The sequence below is a fragment of the Vulpes vulpes genome, chromosome 11, assembly GCF_048418805.1.
Source record: "Vulpes vulpes isolate BD-2025 chromosome 11, VulVul3, whole genome shotgun sequence".
NCBI classification, from domain to species: domain Eukaryota; kingdom Metazoa; phylum Chordata; class Mammalia; order Carnivora; family Canidae; genus Vulpes; species Vulpes vulpes.
The window spans coordinates 43,777,990-43,801,876 of NC_132790.1; the positions used below are offsets into that span (position 1 = coordinate 43,777,990).

At 46.6% G+C, this 23,887-nt stretch overlaps 1 protein-coding gene and 1 non-coding gene across 12 annotated transcripts in view; one reads left to right on the plus strand and one right to left on the minus strand.

Moving 5' to 3' along the window:
• Positions 1–23,887, plus strand: part of AMOTL1 (angiomotin like 1) — a 155,661-nt gene that overhangs the window by 73,190 nt on the left and 58,584 nt on the right. For all 11 annotated transcript variants that reach the window (XM_072726208.1, XM_072726210.1, XM_072726211.1 and 8 more), the window contains 2 exons: positions 13,200–13,352; positions 18,445–19,375. In XM_072726208.1, the coding sequence (XP_072582309.1) occupies positions 13,200–13,352; positions 18,445–19,375 (1,084 nt within the window). The remainder of the gene's footprint in view (positions 1–13,199; positions 13,353–18,444; positions 19,376–23,887) is intronic.
• Positions 14,695–14,798, minus strand: LOC112915888 (U6 spliceosomal RNA). The gene has a single exon (XR_003234178.2). It is a non-coding gene; the product is annotated as a U6 spliceosomal RNA (small nuclear RNA).

The following is a 23,887-nucleotide window of genomic DNA, read 5'->3' on the forward strand; positions in this document are numbered from 1 at the left end:
CCTGCTGTGCTGATTCTCAGGTGTTAGCACTTGGGGGAGCTGCTCTGCCCCTGCCTGGTGCAGGGCTCAGTGGGGGGTGTTCGCCCCGTGAGGAAGCCACAGTGGCGGGGGCAGCTCTGGGACCCTGAAGTCAGCCCCCGCAGTAGCTCCGGGGCTCTCCGTCTGCAGGGCCTGGAGGCTCCGGGGCGGGGCCGCTGATCTGCTCAGTTCCAGGCAGGAGCGTCCTCGCTGTCCTGGACCCTCCCGGCCTCTGCCTGTCCCTGGGTAGGCCGGATCCTGGGCTGTGTCCCGGCGCCCTGTGCTCCGTGGCCTGCGCTGTTGGATTCGCGCTCCCGCCCCGCAGCCCCCTCCGCGGAGCCGCAGCCCGAGCCCCTTCGAGCTGTTCCCGGAGCCGTGCCGCCCCCTCCGCGGAGCTTCTTCCTCCGCCCGAGCCGCCGCCGCCGAGCTGTTCCCGGAGCCGCGCCGCCCCCTCCGCGGAGCCGCCGCCCGAGCCGCCGCCGAGCTGTTCCCGGAGCCCGGCAGCCCCCTCCGCGGAGCCGCCGCCCGAGCCCCTCCGAGCTGCTCCGGGTCCCGCCGAGCGCTGCAGCCCTTAGGGAGCTCGGCGCATCTCCCGGGGCGCAGTTCCTCTGTTACTGTCCCAGGGAGCCCGAGGGCATCCCCGCCTTTCTGGGGATCCTGCTCCAATTCCCCGGGAGGCCTTTCCGCGGGGAAGGTTGGTGCAGCTCCTGCTCCTCCGGGGCGGGGCTCTCCTGTCCTGGGGACACTCGCCCCGGCCTCAGCCCGGCTCCTCGCGGGGCCCCTCCCCCTTGGAGGCCTTTTGTGTCTTTATTTCTTTTTCCCCGTCTTCCTACCTGATAGAAGCACGAACTCTTCTCACTGTAGCGTTCCAGCTGGTCTCTCTTTAAATCTCAGGCCGAATTCGTCAATTTTCAGGATGATTTGAATGCTTTCTAGGTAATTTGTTGAGGACAGGTGACTTGGAGACCCTGCTCTGCCGCCATCTTGCCCCTCCCCCCCCGGGTTTTTTTTTAAATGAGTTTTCATAAAAAATATTTCCTGTAACTTAGAATGGGGTTTTTATTATTTTTAAATGAATTAACATATGTTTAAATATTTCTTAGTTTCATTTTCTAACATGGCAAATATGGATAGATATGGCCCACATAAAAAAGTTTATTGAGTCCTCAGTAATTTTTAAGAGTGTAAAAGAGATCCTAAAACCAAAAAGTTTGAGCACTGTTGGTATAGGGATAAACACTGTGTATGCTCTGGAGCTAGACCAGCTGGGCTTGAATCCTGGTTTTGCGGTTTGCTAATTGTGTGACTTAAGGCAAGTTATTCTCACTGCTATAGTCTCCACATCTGAGAAATGAGGATAATCCTCATTTAGGCTTCATAGAGTTGTGAACTGTGTGAAATTAGTGTGTATGCTTTTGTGTAGACCTAGGGAGAAACTGTAACTCTTGACAGATTTAGAGGGGTATCCCTGATCTCGAATCACTAGGCCAATGAGAATAAAGAGGTAAGTGTAGCTCCTAAGCAGTTTCCGGAATCTTTGCCCTGAGATGGACTGCCATGCCTTCTCACCACTCCATGCCACCTTGAGCCTGTGTCTTTGCATTTGTGCACTGTTGGGCAGTTGTCTGTCTTCTATGTCTGCCTCTCTCACTAGCCTGTCACGTTTGGATCTTTTTTTTTTTTTAAAGATTTATTTATTCATGATAGACACAGAGAAAGAGGCAAAGACACAGGCAGAGGGAGAAGCAGGCTCCATGCCCGGAGCCCGACACGGGACTGGATCCCAGGACTCCAGGGTCGTGCCCTGGGCCAAAGGCAGGTGCCAAACTGCTGAGCCACCCAGGGATCCCCACGTTCGGATCCTCATATCAGGCACTGTCTCACCCCTGGCAGATGCTAAATGTCATGGACCTTTGTGGAATGAATGAATGAATGAATGAATGAGTGAGTAATTCTGCATTTTGCTGCTCATAAAGTTCACAGACTGATGATCTTTTGTAATGTATATGAATTATAAGGAAACCAAATACTATCACAGATATCTAAGGTGCTTTAAAATACCACTTAAGTTCTGTGGAATGCTTTGAATAGTCACAGGTGAATTTGCATCTCAGCCCTAGGGCTGTGAGCTGTGTGACCCAGAGCATGTCATTTATGTTTTTGTTTAGGTAAAGAGGAAATAATGAGACCTAATTCTCAAAGATGTGAGAATTACCTGAGATAATGTGTGTATCATGTTCTGCTCCATAATGTTACCTTCTGTGCCTTCCTTCTGTATAAAATTAGGCAGCTGCCTATCTCGCATGACTCTGTAGCATAGTTGGCTGTGTGATTTTTGAGTTTCAGATTTAGCAAGCATTTGTCATAAAATATGGTAGGCATTTTCACAGGCTTCATGACCTCATGGTTGCATTGGATGTATTTTTTGTTACACTTTATTGTATCTTTATAACACTATTTTAGATGTAACTGAAATAGTGCTATCCTTTGACCTCGTCACTCAGGTTAACAGTAATGAAATACAGGGACACTAAAATTATTGACTTTGAATCTGAATTTATTGAAAAGTAACAAAATTACACAAAGAATTCTTTACCAAAAGAGTCAGTGCAGTTTGGTTGGTTGGTTTTAGAAAGAGTCATCTTATTCATTTGGGTTCATCAGATCCATCATGTTTTGGCTATTCAAATGGGGTCAATTTACAAAATTTCAGTTTATCACAACTTTTCCAGAGTGCGTATGTTATATCAGCACTTGTATGGCAGAGAAGTATAAGCTTCCCACACCCGACTCTGCATTCAAATTGACTGTGAAGAATTCATTTCTGGTCTGCACTTGTGGAGATCCTGATTTACAGGTCTGACATGGGGGCTTGGAAGTGACATTTTTAACATGTACCATGGGTGATGCAGACACAGCACAGGTTTGGCATGTGGCATGATGGTGGAGACACCATTGTGAAAACAGTATGTGGCTAAATGAAAGGGATGAGGAGCGGTGGCTTCATCAGTTGCCTTGGTGTTCTGGTAATTGGCAAGGAGTGTGCCATTGCAATAAGCTTTTAAGAAAAATAGCACAAATAAGATAATTCTGGTTCCCTTTCTGCCTCATATATTCAGGGAGAGAAACTTTCCTAGTACCTTTCCCCATTATCCACAAGGAAGAGCATATCATTAAAACCCCTAATTTTGGGGCACCTGGGTGGCTCAGTGTCTGGTTAATTTGGGGCACCTGGGTGGCTCAGTGTCTGGTGGTTAAGTGTCTGTCTGCCTTTGGCTCAGGTCATGATCCCAGGGTCTTAGGATCAAGTCCCACATCACGCTCCCCACAGGAAGCCTGCTTCTCCCTCTGCCCATGTCTCTGCCTCTCTCTGTGTGTTTCTCATGAATAAATAAGTAAAATCTTAAAAAAAAAAAAAACAACCCTAATTTTAATGTAAGAAATTAGGCAGAAATAAAGGACTCAGGATTAAGTGTGCTTTGTTGAGGGATTTTTGGAAGGCAGAATGGTGTTGCAAAAAAGAGCTTTGATTTTGTCTGTGCTGTTTGGCCTGTTCTGTGCCTCTCTGCATTACTTAACCACTGGGAGCCTAGTATTCCTACCTACAAAATGGGAATAGCATGATGATAATTAAACATGATGATTTTTGTACCATCTCTATACTTAATAGGCCCTCCTTAAGTGGTAGCTCCTGCTACTATTGATTATACTCTTAATGCTGAAAGGATGTTTTGTTTCTTGTGGAACATTGGTTGCTTTAAACTATGAAGTCCATTTGTGAGCCAGCGTTGACCTAGAGTAGAAGTCCCAGTCCCCAGGAGAGATGCCCCCCCAACAGACATGCTGTGCCTGCCAGCTGCAGTGGCCTTGCTAACAGGACCCCAAGAGCTGGAGGGACCTGGTGGCCAGCCACAGGTGTCTGAGCCTCTTCTCTCCTCGCTCCATTGAGAAGCACAATTATACATTCATGTTGCCATCTTGTGTCTTGGGGTTTATTTTAAGGCTTTACATCCTGTTTTCCTTTGTTCAGAAAATCTTAAGTACTTACTGTCTACCTGCAGTGGTAGAAATACATTTAGGCAATGGAGCTCACATGCTAGTGATTGTGTTTTTTTTCTCAGTGGGAACATAATGTGTTCCACCCAAAAGAAGACCTTTATTATGGTCCCGAGATTGATTAAAGATTATTTAAATTTCAGTTATTTAAGTAAATATAGGGCCTATTTATTAAAACCTATCATAGTACGTAACTCTAGAGATCTACTCTAGAGCACGATGCCTATAGCTAACAATACTGTAGTTTATATTTATAGCTAAATACTATATTTTATGTTTAATGCTTGCTAAGAGGTAATTCATATGTGAAATGTTCTTACCAGACAAACAAAAATTAAAAAAGGAGCTGGGAGAAGACTTAGGTGATGGATATGTCTGTGGCCTTGATGATGATGTATACTTGTCCCCAAACTTGTATCCCTATTTTGTATACATTATATATGTACATCTTCTTAAATGTCAGTGATACCTTAATAAAATGGTATTTTTTTTTTAAACTTATCTGAAGAAAGGAATTTCTGGAGTCCAGGTACTTTTTTTTTAGAAACATTTTTTTTTGAAGTACAGTTCTTTTTTTTTTTAATATTTTATTTATTTATTCATGAGAGACACACAGAGAGAGACATAGGTAGAGAGAGAACCAGGCTCCATGTAGGGAGCCCAATGTGGGACTCGATCCTAGGACTCCAGGATCACCCCCTGGGCCAAAGGCAGTTGCTTAACTGCTGAGCCACTCAGGTGTCCCGAGTCCAGGTACTTGTAGTTTTAGATAGGTTAAATGCCAAATATATCAACATGAAATATAAATTCTGATATTATGTACAATTTGAGTCAAGATACTTAAGTAGCCTTTGGATTGTCTTTTAAAATCCAACATTAAAATGGGATTTTCTCTTTGTATTTAAGATCTTTTTATTATGGGATACTCTTGTATACTTGTGGTGACTCTGTGTGGTCGGTAGGACTGGGCTGATTCCTTTTTCTTATGGTGAGGGACTGGGCACCCTCAGAGGTCTCCTGACTCTGTTCCAGCCCCCAGATCTGAAGAAGCATGAGCCAAGGGCTGCATTTGGGGCACAGACCCAGGACACAGGGCTCACCGGCAGGGCTTGGGCGGGATGAAAGAACACCTTCCTCTAAGTGCCAGCTTGTGTTTGAGCTGCAGAATCCCATGATGTGATTTCCTTCCAAAATCCTGTACAGAGCCCCTACGCAAACTGGATCATCGTATACTTGTAATTAACCCTCTTTAGCACTAGATGGCTTTCTCTTGTTTTTGTTCCCCAGGAACTTTTACCAAGCTTAGGTCTACCGATTAGTTTGAAAGAGAGAAAATCACTTTGAGCTAAGCTCCATAGAATAAAGAATATGTTTATAACTGGTTATTTAAAAATGTACCCTAATTCTGTTAATATATATTTATTGAGTGCCCATTACGTGCTAGAAACAACCAAGTACCATGAACATATGCAGATGATTCATTGATGCAATAAATGTGTGTTGAGCGTTTACTATGATTTTATTTGTTAGAAACTGGAGATACAAAGGAGATATAAGACACAGTCCTGTTAGTCAACTTATGGGTTAACAGGGGGAGAAAAAATATAAACTAAATATGTAGGTAGTTTAGTAGTGGCATAAATATGTATGGACTGTGGGGCAGCCCAGGTGGCTCAGCGGTTTAGTGCTGCCTTTAGCCCAGGGCATGATCCTGGAGACCTGGGATCAAGTCCCATGTCAGGCTCCCTGCCTGGAGCCTGCTGTCTCTGCCTCTCTCTCTCTCTCTCTCTCTCTCTCTTTCTGTGTCTCTCATGAATAAATAAATAAAATCTTTATAAAGACAAAAATTAAAAAAAATATGTATGGACCATGATGGGAGCCTACAAACATTTGTGGGGTGGGGCAGATGACCTCCCAGAGGAAGTGGCACCTGAGTAGAGCTTCAGATGACTACTGGATAGTCAGCATATACATCTGGGCCTCTAGTTATGTGTCCAGGTGTTTTCTGACTCAGAGAGAAAGGCCCTCCAGATGAAGGAACCTTTGGGGGAACTCAAGTTTTTCTTTAGGGTTTGTACAAAGGGTACTCGGGGCAATAGAGGTGAGTTACTGTAATTCAAGGCAGATTGTGCTAAGTCATATAGTACATAGGATACAGACAATGCTCAGCTTTTATGAGCGGGGTCAGAACAATTTTTTTTTCTAAAAGATTTTATTTGTTTATTCATGAGAGTCACAGAGAGAGAAGAGAGGCAGAAACTCAGGCAGAGGGAGAAGCAGGTTCTCCACAGAGAGCCCCATGCGGGACTTGATCCCAGGACCCCTGGATTGCAGAGCTGAAGGCAGACGCTCAAACACTGAGCCACCCAGGCATCCCAAAACAACTACTTTTTTTAAATGTGAGTCTCTCTCAGAAGTTCTTGATTGTGAGCACAAAGTGACTTTGGCTAACTTAAGCAAAAGAGGAGTTTATTGGAAGTATACTAGGTAGCTCACAAATGGACAGGAAGGCCCAGAAAATGGGCAGGAACCTTGGTGATAATTCACCAGGAGCCCAGCCAGGGATATGGTGTTTGTCTTGTGAGGGTGGGCCACCATAGCCACCACTCTACTGCTGCCCCTGGAATCCTGGTGATAATGTTACCACAGGTAATTTATCAACATGCTTTGTCTTTGTGTCATTTCCTCAAGATTCAAAGTCTTTGGATGGAATATCCCGTTGAGTGAGCCTAGGAGGCTGTCCTAGTTCCTAGAACACAGAGAGAGAGCCTTCCAGCTTCTATAATGGGAGAGAAAACCTACCTCCAAGGTGTACACAGTGAATTCAGGGTTGCCTAACACTGAAAGTATTTAATTAGAGGTGACTGACTCTCAGGAATATGGTAGGAAGCAGTTGGCAGTTGAGTCACCTAATTTCAAAATTATTTTGCATTTCTGTAGTGTTATGAAAATAATATGCTAAAATTTAGGAAGCTTTTCAAAAGGTCTCTTAAATCATGGATTCTGAGTCATCCTCCCTACCTCTACCTGAGTGACACTGAACTCTCCATTCCTTAAAAAGATGAAAGGTTTCATGACTCAGTCCCTGTGCTTGCCCTTTAACAGCGTGTCGATCTCTCTCCTTAGCACCCTCTCCTCACTCCACTGCGGATTAATATCCTCCTCATTTTTCCCCATTCTGCTCACCTGTCTCTCCTTGTCATTTCAGCTCAGTATCACCTCCCTAATCAACAGGTAGTGATGAATTACTTCTGGGCCTCCGAAGTCTTGTGTCCCTTTAATAGAGCACTTACCCTGAAGTGAAATTCAGGTAGTTGTGTGCACATTTGTCTCCAGAGCTAGATCATAATATCCTGAGACCAAGGGTGTTCTTACTCATTTCTTGGTGTTTACAGCTCCTGGCACAGTGGCCTGTTGAACTCAATTGTTACTTTAAAGGTTAACCATACATTTTGCATTTTGGTTCACATTGATAATATCTCAGATATTTCTAAATAAGCTAATTATAAAGTTAAACGTTGCATCACTTTAAATCACAAATTCCATTTTGAGAAAGTCTAAATTAAATAGCTATTAGCACATTCATTATTCTACCTGTTTTCTACAACAGATAGATTGGTCCAGGGATTAGAATTCACATTTGGTGCCGGGAAAGACTATATCATACAAAAGTTGGGAATCTTAGAAAACTTCCTCCCTCCCACCCTTCTTCATCATCATCTTAGGTTGCAAATAATGGTTCCTTGGAGAAAGAGCTAGTCCAGTGCTCGGAGATTCCTGTTTAAAAACCTGTGTGCTGCATGCAGGTGTTCTAGAGCAGGGTGCCATGACCTGTGTTTCGCTCAGGCCTCAGGCTCCTATAGCATGGATGGCCAACCCAGGTGAGGACTTGTGAACAGACTTGCCTTTATTTTTCAGGCACCAGTCATGGATTCTTGAGGCCACTTCTAGACATTGTTCCTAGGGCATCTGTCTCCCTGTGTGGAGTAGTCCAGTCCCCCCGGAAAAATCTCCAGTTCTGCCAGAGTCAGGCTTGGTTGCTTACATTTAACTTTGAGACCATTGGCACACTCAGCAAATTCCTTAGCTCTTTGAAAGGGATGGTAGAAGCCACAGAATTGTTTGTTGCTGTGTTTAAAATCTGTTACAAAGTTATAGGAGTTTATTCTAATCTAGATGGTGAAGTTGTTTTTAAATGCACTAAGAGGTTTTGGGGTACTTGGGGCTGGCAGAGAGTTTTGGGCTTTGGCGGAGTAACGCCTGGGAATTGTCTTGCAGTCAGTGGAGGGTTTGAGGAATGGGCCTCTGGCCTGCCTCTCAAAAAGCACCACTGGCAGCCCGGGAGAGGGGATGGGGGCGGGGGGGGGGGGGGGTGCTGCTCTCTCAGGGAACAGAAAAGTGCAAGGAATCATCGGGAACTCTAGAGACTGGCTTTGGAGGAATCTTTGACCTTTTCTTTCTTTTTAAAGATTTTATTTCTTCATCCATGAGAGACACACAGAGAGGCAGAGACATAGGCAGAGAGAGAAGCAGGCTCCCTGTAGGGAGCCCCCTGTGGGACTCGATGCCAGGATCCAGGGATCATGCCCTGAGCCAAAGGTAGATGCTCAACCACTGAGTCACTCAGGTGCCCTGATCTTTGACCTTTTCTTTAAACTCCTACCTGGTAGTGAGACCATCCTAGAGGACGATGCCATGTTCTGCATCAGTCAGCAAGTAATAGGAGAGCATATCTTTTACATCCTCCCTGCAGAAAGTAGCAGGTATGGGTCTGGCACCTGCCTTCCAGCTTCCCAAGGAGAGCAGCACCAGTCTATATTAAATGACTGCTGTAAAATACCAGGTGGTTTGAGGTTTACATGCTAAGTTGTGTGCTTCTCATTATAATTGCTGCCATAGTTGAGGTAAGGAAGGCCATTGTGTGTGTGTGTACGTGTGTGTGTGTGTGTGTGTGTGTGGTGTTTGACGGGAGGTAGAGTGAGTTTTGTTGGGGTGAACTATAAAGGACTTGGGGAGAGGAGTGTGAAGCTGGGGGATGGCATTCCCAGCTGGAACTTGGAAAATGAAGTGACATGTTCACAGGACTCTGGGATGCCAAGTGGACCGCCAAGGCTGTTGACAGCAGAGTCGGGGGCCTGGTAGCAGGCAGCCTTGAAAACCAAACAAAATTTGGACATGAAGCTTTAGCTAAAACGGTTTTGTGTAAGCAAGTGGTATTGTTAGTCATGGGATTTAAGGATAGGAGATTCCCCAACTCTGTGAGTGTTGGGTGATAGTGGGGTGATAGATTGAAGGTCCTCCAGTGTCTAAACGTTAAGGACACTTCTGAGCCTGTTCTCTTCACCTCTTTACAGACTCAAGATCTGATCTTAGGGAAGTAACTAGTTATGGTGGAAGTGAAGCAGATGAGGTCACTAGGCTCTTGTCCTTCTCGGCTACCCCAGAAAACTCACTTCATTTTACCTTAATTCATTTTTTCTTTCACACTGAGGTCCTTTGTTATGGCCATATTGAGTAAGAAAAAAAAAAAAAGTCTTGTTCAGAGTCACGTTACTTAAAGGCCTCTGGACAGTTACAAAGAAAGTCACAGCATAAAACCATAGTGGGAGGGAAGCTTTCAGTGCTTTAGAAATAAGCCAAAAGCAGTCATGCTCATAGAGAGCAGCAAAGGATTCTTCTTGTTGACACATGCCATGCAGATTTGGTAAAGAAGAAGGGACCATTCTTGGTGAGATGGATCATCGTTAGTATTGGGCAAAAATGTTGATCCATAGGGACGGCACATGCGTGCCCCTCCCCAAAGAAAGACCCTACACAGAACTGACTCCTTTACACCGGCCTTAGCTTGTTCTCCATTGCTTTTCCACTTTCCCCATGTAGAGGAAAGCTGTGTCAGTGGTAATTCTGGGACAAGGACTGGTTTGAAAGAAGCAGGTGATTGTAAATAAGTCAGGAGGACCTTATGTGGAAATAGTCTTTACACCCCTGAGACAACTATGAGTCCACAGAATCCTTGATTGGCTTGTGTACTGCCTAAAACTGGTGCAGTTCCTGAGCCCCTGGGTGAAGGGGCTGGGGCTGGCTTGGTGGGAGTGTTATCTAGGAGTGTCCAGAAAGGTGGCTGCTTCTCTCTCCAGTTTTGCTCTTGGGTATGGATATGGAGAATGCTAACAAAGCCCACAGCATTCCCCTCATCTGTTATTGTATGCCACATGTTTACTTCCAGTTTCTCCGTTAGATAGCCTTGACCCTGTGGGGTAGATCGCGAAATCTGCGATTGCACAAGAAAAGAGACTCAATTTGTGCTATAGGAGTTACTAGAGAAGATTCTGAAGGTGAGTAGGAAGGGGAGGATTATGTACCTGTGGGATTAAGGGTGAGGCCTCATATTTTTGCCATGTAGCCCAGGAATCTCACGCAGCAGACCGAGTGGCACAACATTCTTGTCATTTTACCTGCCTTTCAGGTGATTTCTCACTACAGACAGTGATTCCTGCAGGGTGTGTCAGGGTTGGGAGAGTTCACGTGGTTCTCTGGGCCTAGTGGAACCATGATCCCAGGCCTGCCTATCTGCCAGGTCCATTTGGTCGTCTGCTGGGCTCTTCTTTCTGCCACTCCAAGGAGCGGGGGCAGCAGTGGGAATGCGTGAGACACCGGGTGTACAAAAAAAGAAATCTTAAGTGATTGTTGATAGGCAGTTGGACATCCCGTCCCGCAGTCTGCGGTGTGTGAGAAGTGCTTTCGCTCTTTCATAATATTGAGGCCTTTGGACAAAATGGTGGGAGGCGGCGCATCCCTGGTGCCCTCTGTGCTGACGGGGCCGGCGGCGATTCCGGGCACTGCTCGGTGGCCTGGCGCCCTGGACCCCTGGCCCCTGCTCGCCTATGGCAGGCCCTGGGATAAGGTGTGGAAAGTCCATTTGTGCCAGCGTCGTTGCTCCTGGTTCTTGGGCTGCGCAGGGATAGACAGGAGGCTGGACCCCGAGGTGAAGGGCACAGGCGAGGGGCCGCCGCTCTGGCTGCAGGGAGACCCCGCCCCGGAGAGCGGCCGGGAGAGCAGCCGGACTGGACGGGACCGGGACGGGAAGGGGAACCGCAGGGAGGCCCTGCTGCTGCAAGGTTCCCGCTCAGATTCCCACGCCCGGTTAGTATGCTAATTAGGGGCGGGGCGGGCAAAGGGTTCCATCGTGATTGGTTGGAAGGGCCTCACCCTGATTGGTTGAGGCAGGCGATTCGGGCTTCGATTCGCCCATTGGTGCTTTCTGGAGCCGGTCCTGTGTGTTGGGTGGGGCGTCTTGGTTGTGCTGAGACCAGCGGTTTAACAGGATCTCCGGACAGAAAGCGCCCGGGCACAGGATGTTTTCGCTTGGGGCGGTTCCCATGGTCCCTGTCTCACCGTGAGGATGAGAATGGCTTCGTGCAGAAGTTCTGAACTAGGGTCTATATTGAATGCATATATCTACACACATAGACCCTGCACACTCCTTAAATGCATGTGCACATGTACATATGTACCCTTAATTAGGCCTCAGTTTCATTAGCAGATTGCTCTCCGCTCTCACATTTCTGAGTCGCGTGACAGGTGGTGTTGCCCAAAGGTGTCGTATGCTTGGACATGTCGTTGCTCGGCCAGATCCACTATGAGAAAACACCACACTCTCTTTCTTCAACTGAAGTGTGTGGGCCCTCAGCTCCTCCCTCACGCTGATTTGGTGGGGGTGGGGCTAAGGGTGCAGAAAGGTCTTTATGTTTGCAGTTTTGCCTGTTGCAGTGCATTGTTCTCCCTCCAGCTTTGTGGGGAGTGCCTGGGCCCTGTCCCTGGAGATCCCAATTGTGGAAGTCTGGAGGAAACCTGATCACTGTAAGGTGCGGCCAGCATTGCACCTCCCCCTTCTCTGATTTCCCACCAACATTTCCACTGGCTGAAGTAGAAGCCACATCAGGATTTGCCTTAGGATCCAGGCCATCCACGATTCCTAATTTTAGTCTGTGATAGATGTGAGCACACATGCAAATACTACTTCGTGTTTTGAAGTAAAGAAACTGAGGAGGATGATGAGTAAACCCCATCTATGGCCTAAGAATAACTACTCACTGCTAGCTTTGGCCTTGTGAGAAATTGTGTGTGTGTGTGTGTATAAAACCTAGGAGGAGATTTCAAGTTACTTTCAAATTAGTTTGAAGTTATAGCTGAGAAACATTTTTTATTCTAATGGAATTATCATTTGGTCAAGGATTTTAATTAGAAAAAAAAGCACGATTCTTCCTCTAGAGTAAACTAAGCTCCTTTTGCAAAAACAAACAAACAAAAACAAACGAACAAACAAACAAACAAAACCCTTACATGTGGTGCCTAAGCAGAGAAGTCTGTGCACAGAGGCCAGAGAGCCTGGGTGGGTGCAGCAGAGCGTTCCCACGATGTTGTATGTCCATATCAGTGTTATGGTAGTGGTAACTCGTGTTCGGTGCCTGCAGGGTTGAATACTTTGTCACGTTTAATTAGAACAGGAAGCACACTCCAGTTTGTGTGTGAAGCAGATAAACTGGAGCTGAGAGGCCAGTGCTCGGCAGAGAACCAGAATCCATGACCCTTGCTCACGCGGCCACATGGGACTCGAGAATCCTTGAGTGGGGCTTAGTGCTCTGTCCTGGGCTAGGAAAGGCTCTTGCTCACACATGGTCTGGCAATAGGGCCAGCCCCTCTCTGTGTCTTTTATGTATGTGGTGACACAACTGCTCTTCCCATTTTACCTTCCTTCTCTGGCCTCCCCACCCCCGTCCTTTCTGTTCTGCCCCTTGACCATCCCGAATTTTGAGGATGCATCGTGTTCAGTCAAGGGCTTGATTTTTGTTGGTGTTGCTGCTGGCACCCTTGGTACTGGGTTGTGTGAAAGCAACATGACTTCACTCAGTGTGTCTTAAAGGTTGTTATTGTGACCTCTCGGGTCATTTTGGGGGGTGGCTGAACTTGTGATAATTCTGAATGGTAACTTTGGAATTTTATGAATCAAAAAGACAGCTCTGAGTTGAATGTGGGAGAATGCCTCGTGGGCTTTTATGAGTCACACAGGAAGGAGGAAAAGGAGGACTTTATTGGCACTGACATGCACTTTGCTTCTTCCCCAGGTCCTTCTCCTGTGTGTTACAGCCCTGGTAGTCCCACCCCAATTCTAGAAGATCCCAACTACTTTTTCCCAGACTTTCAGCTCTATTCTGGGAGACGTGAAGCATCTGCTTTGACGGTGGAGGCAACTGGTAGTAGCATCAGGGAAAAAGTTGGTAAGTCCTTTTACTGGCATTTGGGTTGGAAAAACAAGATGATCATATGTTTCTGATTTTTAGCCTTTTTGCATAGTTTTTTCTCTATCCTTGTTTTAAAAATCAGCCAGTTGTATTATCAATTGTCTCTTTATTGGTAGGTGCCTTATTTTTAATGTTTGTGCTATGGTGTCAATAGACTATTTTACAATGATACGTGACTCTCTCAATAGACAGAGTTCTTACGTAGGAACTTGAGAGTTATGCCACTTATTCCTTAATTTTTCTCTAATTCCTCAATACTTTTTTGTATTCTTTTCCAGAATCTCTTTTTCCTTCTCCGCTTTCACTTTTATCTCCTTTTGCAAATAATTGAGAAGTTCGGAAGAAATTCAAAACTATAGTAGGGAGGGAGCTGCTTCCTTTGTGAAAACTTCCTGCCTATTTTTGAGGGCTTTTGAAATTGGTAAAAACTGGGAGGGAATCTTTAAAACCCCTGTAGGGAAGGATCTCCTGGTTCTTGGCAAATGTGCTGATGAAAAGAGAAATCAGTAGTTTTCATGCTTGATGAGACTCTTATTGCTTATTTTTTTGCCCCCCCCCCCCATCATTCTCTTTTGGAAATATATTTTTATTTGAATTTTTATTCAGGTTTTTCACAATGTTTTTATCTTTATTTTTTGAATGTGCTTGTGTCCCAAGCCTTGCAGAGCAATTATCCTGAGGGTAGGGACTTTGTTCTTCTTACCTTCTACCCCCAGCACCTGTCAGAATGCCTGGATGTAATGGGGTGGCAGGAGGGATTTGCACAGTAAGAGGGTGGCCCACTTCAGCCCACATCTATCTCTCTTTCCTTGGGTTCCTCTTTGCTCATTACAGCTTTTTGGCAGTTCATCTTACATGGACTTCCAATAACCTGTTTTTAGGGTTTGAAATTTTTTATTGTTGAGCTTTGGGTTTATATCTTCTTTTTTTTTTTTTTTTTTTTTTTTTCACTGGCAAAAACAGATTTATTTGGGAATAACACAATTGCAATTCAGGGCATGCAAACTATGGCAAAACCGTAAGCAAGCCCAGCAAACAAAGGAAAGAAATTTTATTTCACGGAGAAAGTCGGGAGGGATTTTTCTGAGCGAGAGTTCAGGGTGAGGGCGGCTTTTCACTGGCGGAGTTGCCCAAGGAAGTCGCACATCCTTCCCCATCAGGGTCGGTAACTGACGTTGAGCGGCGGGGCTCCTCCTGGAGGCCGCCCTGCTGTCGCGCGCTGGGGGCGACAACTGTCCAGGGATGAGGGTAAGGGAATGAGGAAAAGAAAAGAGACATAAACAGAGTGGCAGCAGGAGGGACATATGGCTGGATTCAGAAAAATATGGAACGCTTCACGAATTTGCGTGTCATCCTTGCGCAGGGGCCATGCTAATCTCTGTATCGTTCCAATTTTAGTATATGTGCTGCTGAAGCGAGCACTATATCTTCATTACAGTATACATTCTTGAAGGTAGGGAATAAGTTCCAATTTACTGCACATGCAGTCTCATGTTATAGATATGACATCTGCCCATTTTACAGAGAGAGATGTTCAGAGAAACCAGACAACTTGTCCAAGGTGTCAGAGGTATGATTTGGGATGCAGGGGAAAGAGGCAGTGGTATGATTAGAGTTGAGCTTTGGGGAGCCAGTCTAAAAAGTTCTTGACTTGGCTGGACAATTATTTTCTGAATGCCTTCTGTGTATCAGGGTAGTGTTCTAGACACTGGTGATACAGCAAGTGAATATAGCAGATACAACTCTGCCATCCAGTTCTTGAATTCTAGAAGAAGAGGACAGATCATAAATGCCATGTGGACTGGAGACCAGAGGCAGGAGGTGTTATGAGGCTATTCAGGTCCTCTAGGCAAGTGGGAGGGAGAGCTGGGACCTGGGAAGTGGCTGAGGGCATGGAAGTTAGGGTTGCAGTGCTATTGCCAAGACACTAAAAATATCATTTAGTGTCACTTCTACTCATATTTTATTTTATTTATTTTTATTTTTAAAAAGATTTAAAAAATAAAAGATTATTTATTTAATCATGAGAGACACAGAAGGAGAGGCAGAAACACAGACAGAGGGAGAAATAGGCTCCCTGCAGGAGCCAGATGTGGGACTTGATCCCACGACCCCAGGATCATGCCCTGAGTCAAAGACACATGCCCAACCACTGAGCCACCCAGGTGCCCCTTCTCATATTTTAATACCAAAAAGAGTAAGAGGGATGTAACCCTTCATAGCCTTTGCCAAAAAAAGATAGGCATAAACCTAATGACAAGTGTCTGTGTGTATGTACAATATACATATATGTATATATCTTGTAGGCATATCTATTACTTTGTTTTTTTTCTCATTTCACTGTGGACTGAGAAAAACTAGCTTGGCAGTTGATCAAATGTGGGGAGAAAAGGAGACAAAGGATCAAAAGTCTGTCTGAAATTTCTCTCTGGATGGCTCATATGATAAGGATGCCACGTACAGAAAATACAAAACAAACAAACAAAAAGGCAGCCTTGGGATAGAAAGGTGGTTTGAGTGGGGAGATGATGTGTTCTAGGTATGTATAGAAACACAGAGCCATTGTTGCTTGGAATTGTAGAACTGGGCTGCTTGGCTATGACCCAGTTCAGTTTCCTCAATTTATCCATGAAGAGATCGAGCTCAGAAAGATAGGTGATTTGCTCGAGGTCATGCCAGTAGTAAGTGCTGGAATTTCTACTGTCCTCATGCTAATTTCCTCGATACACTACTTCCAGCATTGTTTTGAGATGAATAAGTCTTTTATTTCATGGCACTCTTGTAGGAATTCTTTGACTGGTTAACTGTTGGCTCCCCTATTACATACAGACACTGGCTTGTGTGCTAGGAAGGCCCAGATGAATTGAAGTGATCCTTGCCTTTTAGAAATAAAGAGTCTTGTGTAAATAAATTGTTGCCATCTGCTGCCATAATTGCTCTAATAGGATATGTACAAATGGAGTGGAGACTTAGGAGAAGGAGGGCTCCGGCCTGCTGGGCTGCAGCGGGACAGGCTATACTCAGAGGTAGCTGTGGAGCTTTCACTGAAAGCAGTCTAGGAATTTCCCAGAAAGATGAGCTGAGAGGCATCTTTCTCAGCAAAGGGAGGAATGTGAGCAAAGGCCTAGAGGTGAGAGAACTGGCATGTCTGGGAGCTCTATGGTCTTAGGTATTGCTGGATTTAAGCGCTGAGGGGTTGCCAGGGAAAGGAGGTGGTGGTGATGGCCCGAAATGTTGCTGGACCAGGCGACGTAGTACCTGCTACATCTTAGGGTAGAATGCCCATTTCATCTTGTAATTAATATGGAGGAATTTTGTGCAGAGGAGCGATGCAATTAGGTTTTCCTATTTGAATAATCTTTGTGGAAGATAGATTGAGGTCTAAGGGGTGGGTTTGGAGGTGGGAACGAGACTAGCAAAATAGAAAATAGATAAGGAGGCTGCTGGAATTGTCTGGGTATGAGACACCAAGAGCTTTGCAGTGTTGTGGAATGAACATAGATTGTGTTGTAAAATGAGTCAGACCCTGGCACTGGCTTTTCTGCTCTTCCTACCTCTGCAACCCCTGTCATTTGCCTTCTCTGAACCTTTCTCCTCTTCTGTGAGATAGGGGACATTGACATTTGTCTCATATGATTGTGCCTCATACGATTATACATGGAATAAATGAAATCACGTAAGGAGAGAATTAACACAATACCTGATATGTCATGTGCATTTTTAAAATGGTGCTTGTGGTTCTGTTGTGGTTATCAATAGTAAACTTGGAGATTGGGATGGGAATGAAGAGGGTTGGGAGAGGCATTTAGGAGTAGCGTTGGCAGGCTGAAACCGGATGTTGGGAGTAAGGGAACGGAAGGAACTTTGGAAAACTGCCAGGTTTCTGGCTTGGCGGGGAGTAGATGAGGAAGGGATATGGGGTTTGGTGGGTGGATAAGTGTTGGGGGTGAGGAAGACATCGTGAGTGTGGCGAACCAGCAGGCCATCTGCTGGTGGTTGTAGATGTGGGTCACAAGTCCGTGATTGAAGACTGGTGGCTGGTGTGATGCCCCAGGAGGTTCCATTAATTGAGGGTGGGAGAGCTTTCAGGGCAGAGCTAGGGGAAACACCAGAACTTAAGGGGCAGATGGAGAAAAGAGAGAAAGAAAAGAAGTGCAGAGGGAGGTAGGAGCCCAAACAGGGTGGAGTGTGGGGGTGGGAGACTTGGATACTAAATCAGGAGAGCATTTCAGGAAGTAGGTGATCAACATGCCAGATGCTTCAGAGAGGTGATGTGCGTCATACGGGAGATGGAAACTTCTTATTGGGCTTGGTTGCTAATCAGAGCTGTAGGGAGGGTGGTGAATGGGGCATTTGGAAAGTGGAGACAGGGAGTATAGACTGCTTGCTGAGGACAGTCAGAAGAGAGGGGGAGGACAGACACACAGGGGCAGTTAGAGGTACATGGGTAGGTTCACGGAAAGGGGATTCCTTTTTGTTTGATCTTGTTTTTTTGCTTCCTCTTTTTTTTTTTTTTTTTTTAAAGATGAGGAAGACTTGGCATGTTTATATGAAGAAGGGAAGGAGCTGGTGGGGAGTTTAAAGAAGGGAAGGGAGTCAAAGACACAGCAAGGTCCAGGAGGAAGCAGGCGGTGAGGGAATGGAGAGCAGTAGAGATGCTGTGAATGGGAGAAACACTTCCCTGAGAACCTACAGAGTAAACGGAGGTGCTGTGGTGTATTTAAGATGTTGTCTTTAAAGGCTCCCGTAGTGGCCGCCCCGGTGGCTCTGCTGGCTAAGTGTCTGCTTTCGGCTCAGGTCATGATACCAGGGTTCTGGGACAGAGCCCCATATCGGGCTCCCTGCTCAGTTTCGAGACTGCTTCTCCATCTCCCTCAGCTCCTCCCCTCGCTTGTGCTCTCTTTCTCTCTTTTGCTAAATAAATAATCTTTAAAAAATATAAAAAGAATAAGCTACCCTGCTTATTACAGCTACCCTGTAGCTACCCTACTAATTACTGTCGGTGTAGGTCCAGACCTGCACCCCTGTGGCGCAACCTGATAACCTCTTCCCTCTGTTTGCCTCCTAGTCGAGGACCCCGTGTGTCACTTCCAGCCCCCAAGCCTCCTGAGGACCTCAGAGGTGGAAATGAGAGGTTCCGAGGATGCAGCAGCTGGGACAGTGTTACAGCGGCTGATCCAGGAACAACTGCGGTATGGCACCCCAACCGAGAACATGAACCTGCTGGCCATTCAGCACCAGGCCACAGGGAGCGCCGGACCCGCCCACCCCACAAACAGCTTTTCTTCCACGGAGAACCTCGCTCAAGAAGACCCACCAATGGTCTACCAGTCGGCACGTCAGGAGCCTCAGGGTCAGGAGCACCAGGTGGACAATACGGTGATGGAGAAGCAGGGGCGGTCTGCGCAGCCTCAGCAGAACAGTGAGGAGCTGCCCACTTATGAGGAGGCCAAGGCACAGTCCCAGTTCTTCCGGGGACAGCAGCAGCAGCAGCAGCAACAGCAACAGCCTGGGGCCGTTGGCCACGGTTACTACATGGCCGGGGGCAGCAGTCAGAAGGCCCGGACCGAGGGGAGGCCCACGGTGAACCGTGCCAACAGTGGTCAGGCACACAAGGACGAGGCGCTGAAAGAACTCAAGCAGGGCCATGTTCGCTCCCTCAGTGAGAGGATCATGCAGCTGTCCCTGGAGAGGAATGGTGCCAAGCAACACCTCCCTGGCTCAGGGAATGGGAAGGGGTTCAAGGCAGGCGGGGGCCCCTCCCCAGCCCAGCCTGCAGGCAAAGTGCTGGACCCCCGGGGTCCTCCGCCTGAGTACCCCTACAAGACCAAGCAGATCATGTCCCCCGTCAGCAAGACCCAGGAGCACGGACTCTTCTACAGTGACCAGCACCCTGGGATGCTCCACGAGATGGTCAAGCCTTACCCTGCTCCTCAGCCCGCGAGGACCGAAGTGGCCGTCCTGCGGTACCAACCACCCCCCGAGTATGGAGTAACCAGGTGATTATCTGTCAAGCCCATGGGTTTAACCTGGCTTTGCGAAATTCAGTGGTCATGTTCTTAGCACTTGTTTTCAAGGCACGTAAGGTTTTTGCCATAGGGTGGTTTTTTGTTTTCTTTTTTACATGTGATATTTAATAAGCTACTTCATGGCCCAGATACATAGAGTAAAAGAGAACAGAGATCAATTGAGGATTTTCTCCAAATGTAAGAGAAGGCAGTTGGGGATTTCTGAGTTGAGGGATGTTGGCAGTCCTTGGGAGCCCTGCCTAGTGGCCAGGCAAAGCAGCAATTTTCCTGGCTGGCTCTGTGGAGAGCGTCCAAACTCCTGGAGCATATTATTACCGTGGGGTTTTATGGAGCCTTTCTTCATTGTAGATTTGAAAGGAAAGTGTAGTCTGCATGCTAGAAGAGAGAGGTTAAAGGGGCCATAGAAATCGTATAGTCTCACCTCTGTACTGAACAGTTGAGACACTAAAGCACGGAGAGACTCTACATTTCCACAGCCCATAACTCGGAGGCTGCTGGAGCTAAGGCTCAAGTGTCCTGACCCTCAAAATCTCTCCCCTCTGTTGCCCTAATCCTAATCCCTCTTCCGACGATGGGTGGGTTTAGCAACACTTACTGCGTGTCCACTCTGTGCAGTCTTGTACCAGGTTCAGAGATAAATAAGGGCACCTGGGTGGCTCAGCAAGTTGAGCATCTGCCTTCGGCTCAGGTTGTGATCCTGGGATCCTGGGATCAAGTCCCACACTGGGCTCCCCAGAGGGAGCTTGCTTCTCCCTCTGCCTGTGTCTCTGCCTCTCTCTGTGTCTCTCATGAATAAATAAATAAAATCTTAGGGGAAAAAAAAAAGGCTTCTGCCCTCAAGGACCTTATGGCACGGCACTGCCCTGGGAGAACCAGCACCCAAGCCCATCACTGCTATGTAGTGGGCTCTTTTGAAGACAGGACTCAGAGTCCTCAGAACCCGAGAGATAGTATGACTCACAACTGGAGGCACTGGGGACTGCCCCACAGAGGAAGTGACATCCAAGTTGGGTCTCAAAGGACCAGGAAGAGCAGTGGGGAAGGTGTGCGAAGAGATGGGGTAGCAGGATGTGCTGTGCAGAGGGGGTGCTGCTGGTTTGGTCTGGGATGTGCCATGGTACCACTGGCAGGTTAGGGTGCAGCCAGCAGTGGCAGAGATGGGCTAGAACGGGGAGCTGAGACCAGCCGGTGAGGGTCTTTGAGAGTCCTACTGTGGAGTTTGGAACTTAGCCATAGGCAATTGTGAAAGCCAGTGTTTTCAAGGAGAGTCTCTGTTGATGTTTATTAGGCTGACTTTGGTGGCAGTGAAGGATGAATTGGAAGAAACAGGACTGGAGGCCATGAAGACCTTCAGGGACAGTTTCAGTAGTCCAGCTAAGAATTGGTGAGGATGCCCTATGCTGGAGGCTGGAGGTCTAGGGGAGTGTCATCATATGCTGTGAGAGGCAGAGAAGGAGAATTGACGGGATTTAGTGACTGATTAGACACAGAAGTTGAAGAATAATACGGCAGTTGGAAATCAGGCTCTCTCAAGAGAGAAACTGGGTCTGAAGGTACATTTTGGGAGCTATCAGCATTGAGATGTTGCCGAGCTTCTTGGTGAGAGTGTGGAGCATGAGAAGGCAGGTGACTATGGCCTATTATTGGCTATGTCTTCATTCTCACAAAGGACCTTATTTGTCTGTTTCTAAATCAGATGAGATGAGTTTTCCCTGTGTGACCCCAGCCACTGTGCGCAGGGCATACCTTGGCTGTACATCTTTTGAAAAGGGAGTGATTGGGCCTTGGCAGAGAGAGAGAGAGAGAGAGAGAGAGTGTGTGTGTGTGTGTGTGTGTGTTGGCTGACCTGCCCTTTACTTCCCAGCTGCTGACACATTTCCCTGCATATGAGGCAGGGAATGCCAGCTTGGAAGCAGTAGAGCACCTTTTAGACCTCTGACAGGCTGCAGAACTCATTCTTCCTAAAGGTGGCATAGTCTAACCCACTATATGGGGCCCACGGGGCTCTTGCTTCTTACCTTTTCTAGTTCATTAAGTCACAAGAGACATTTAAACTTCAAAATGATCAGGTTTGAAGAGGACAAGAATGTCTTTCCATCTCTGGTATTGGTGCCACATTGACTCAAGACACTTGTTTACAGTCACCTATGATGTTTATCGCAGAATCTTATCAGAGTAGGGTTTGTGGTATTTCACATCTTTTCCTGAACATTTGACTCAGCCTCTAGAGCTTGAGAGAAGGGGGGGACATCCCCAAAGGAAGTCTACTTTTTCTCTTTGGCTTTATAGTGATGCATTAAGTGGATCCTTTTGCTTTTTATCATCTGGCTATAGGTGTGATACGAGGTGGGAGACAGGGTAGGGCGGGGAGGGAAGCATCAGGAGGAGACCCACCCAGTTACCTGTGGAAAGTGTCCTTTGTCTCAGTTATGATGTCAAAAAGAAGAAGAAATGTATGAGGGATTGGAGCCAATTGCCAGGCTTGGCAGCTGGATTGACATGGCACATCAAAATGGTCCAGAAGACGTAACAGACGGGCCTTTGAGGCTTGGGCCCAGAGCTACAAGGGCCCTTTGTGAGCCTGGCCGTGGCTAGCCAGCGTGGCTCCAACAGCACAGCTCGGGCTGACAGAGTCAACAAAGTTGTATCCACACCAGTCCTGCTTCAGACATGTCCAGTGTGGTCTGGATTCCAAGGGTTGGATCTGGAACTCAGCAATGTGTCATGTTCAAGTTTTCTTTGACCCAGGAGATGAGCAGGGCTCCTTTTAATTTCATGGATACATTTCCCTCTGCCTAAAGTGTTATCTGTTTGTCATTCATGGCGATGGTGTTGGAAGCTGCAGACTGTTGGATCAATACATCATAGACTCTTGGCCTCCAAGGAATGGCTGCTGAGTGAGATCTCACCTGAGTGAGATCATCACGGAGTCATCTCCTGGCCTTGTGATGCAAAAGTGGGCTCAGTATGTGGTGAATATTCAGTGGTTTCTCCAACCCTTAACATTGTTCAGATTTCGCTGCTTTTTGCACACAGATGAGATGGGAAGGTCCAAAAGATAAGACAGAGCATAGAGCTTATGGTATAAAGGGGAAGAACTTGGAGTTCTTGCCTTCCTTACTGACTCACTATAGCTTATTAATTCACCCGCCCTGACCTGCTAAGGATGGAGATGTGTGGTAGTTTATTGCAAAGCACTTTAGTCTCCTTAGGTGAGAAACCCCACGGAGAGGCTATCAGACAAAGCCTTGTTGACTTGCACCACCTTGGCCCTTGTCATGGGGGAGATGGGGAGGCTGGTGGAGATGGGGAGACCAAGGCCCTGCCAATGTGGCCAGTGGGAACCTCCAGGGAACATGAGCCACCCCTGGATGAAGGCTCTGGTTTTATTCCTGCTCCAGCTTCTTTTATCCTCAACCCGAAAGTGGTAATGGATAGAAAGGAGGGCAAGGTGAGAATTGTGGCTGTTGTACTGTCACTGTCCTTCCTATATGATATGGGGATCCATGATGTTTGTGGTAAGCTCTCAGGCTTTAGACGTAAGCATAAGGAGTTAGATTTATGAATTTTCCAGGAGCAGAGACAAGAGGGGTAACTGTTTATTAATATTTTATTCCTCTATGAATGTATTAATTTGATTTTTAATGTGTAAACAGATACTTTATAAAGGCATGGAAGGATGGTGTTTGACCCAGCCCTCTATATGGGACTGGTAAAAACATCTTACAAGGTGACGTCAAGCAGGAGGTGATGTGGACTGCCTTGCTTGGAGAAACTTGTTCATTTCTCCCCTTGGGCCATGCATCTCCACCACCCTCCTTCCCAGCAGGGCAGGGGGAAATGTGTGGAGTAACTAATGTCCTAAATCACCCATCTTTTCTTTTCTTTTCTTTTCTTTTTTTCTTTTCTCTTTCTTTTCTTTCTTTTCTAAGATTATTTATTTATTTATTCGTGAGAAACACAGAGAGAGGCAGAGATGTAGGGAGAGAGAGAGGCAGGCTCCCTGTGAAGAGCTCAATGCGGGACTCAATCCCGGAACCCCAGGATCACCACCTGAGCTAAAGACAGATGCTCAACCACTGAGCCACCCAGGTGTCCTGATCATATTTTTCTTTAAAAATGCACTGAGTGTTTTTCCCCAGAGAAATCTCCAGGGTTGGTTTTCTTTAGGATAGATGACATTATCTGGGAACATGCCAAATGAGGGTACAGTGAAGAGGAAGGGAACAAAAGGGGATCCAGCCAAGGAGTGCATGTGACAAATTAAAGAGAGACAACAACTCTCTTCAAGAAACTCATATCGATCCAACTGTGCAACCAGAGTGCAGTTTAAAACATGAATGAGCCCAAAGATGTGTGTGGGAGAGCAGGGCTTACTTGGTGGGCTTCAGGTTTGGAATGCATCATATTACAAGAAAGAATGCCTAATGGGCCCATCTTCAAATTGGAAATGCCTGGAACAGGAAGGAGAATTGTCAGAGT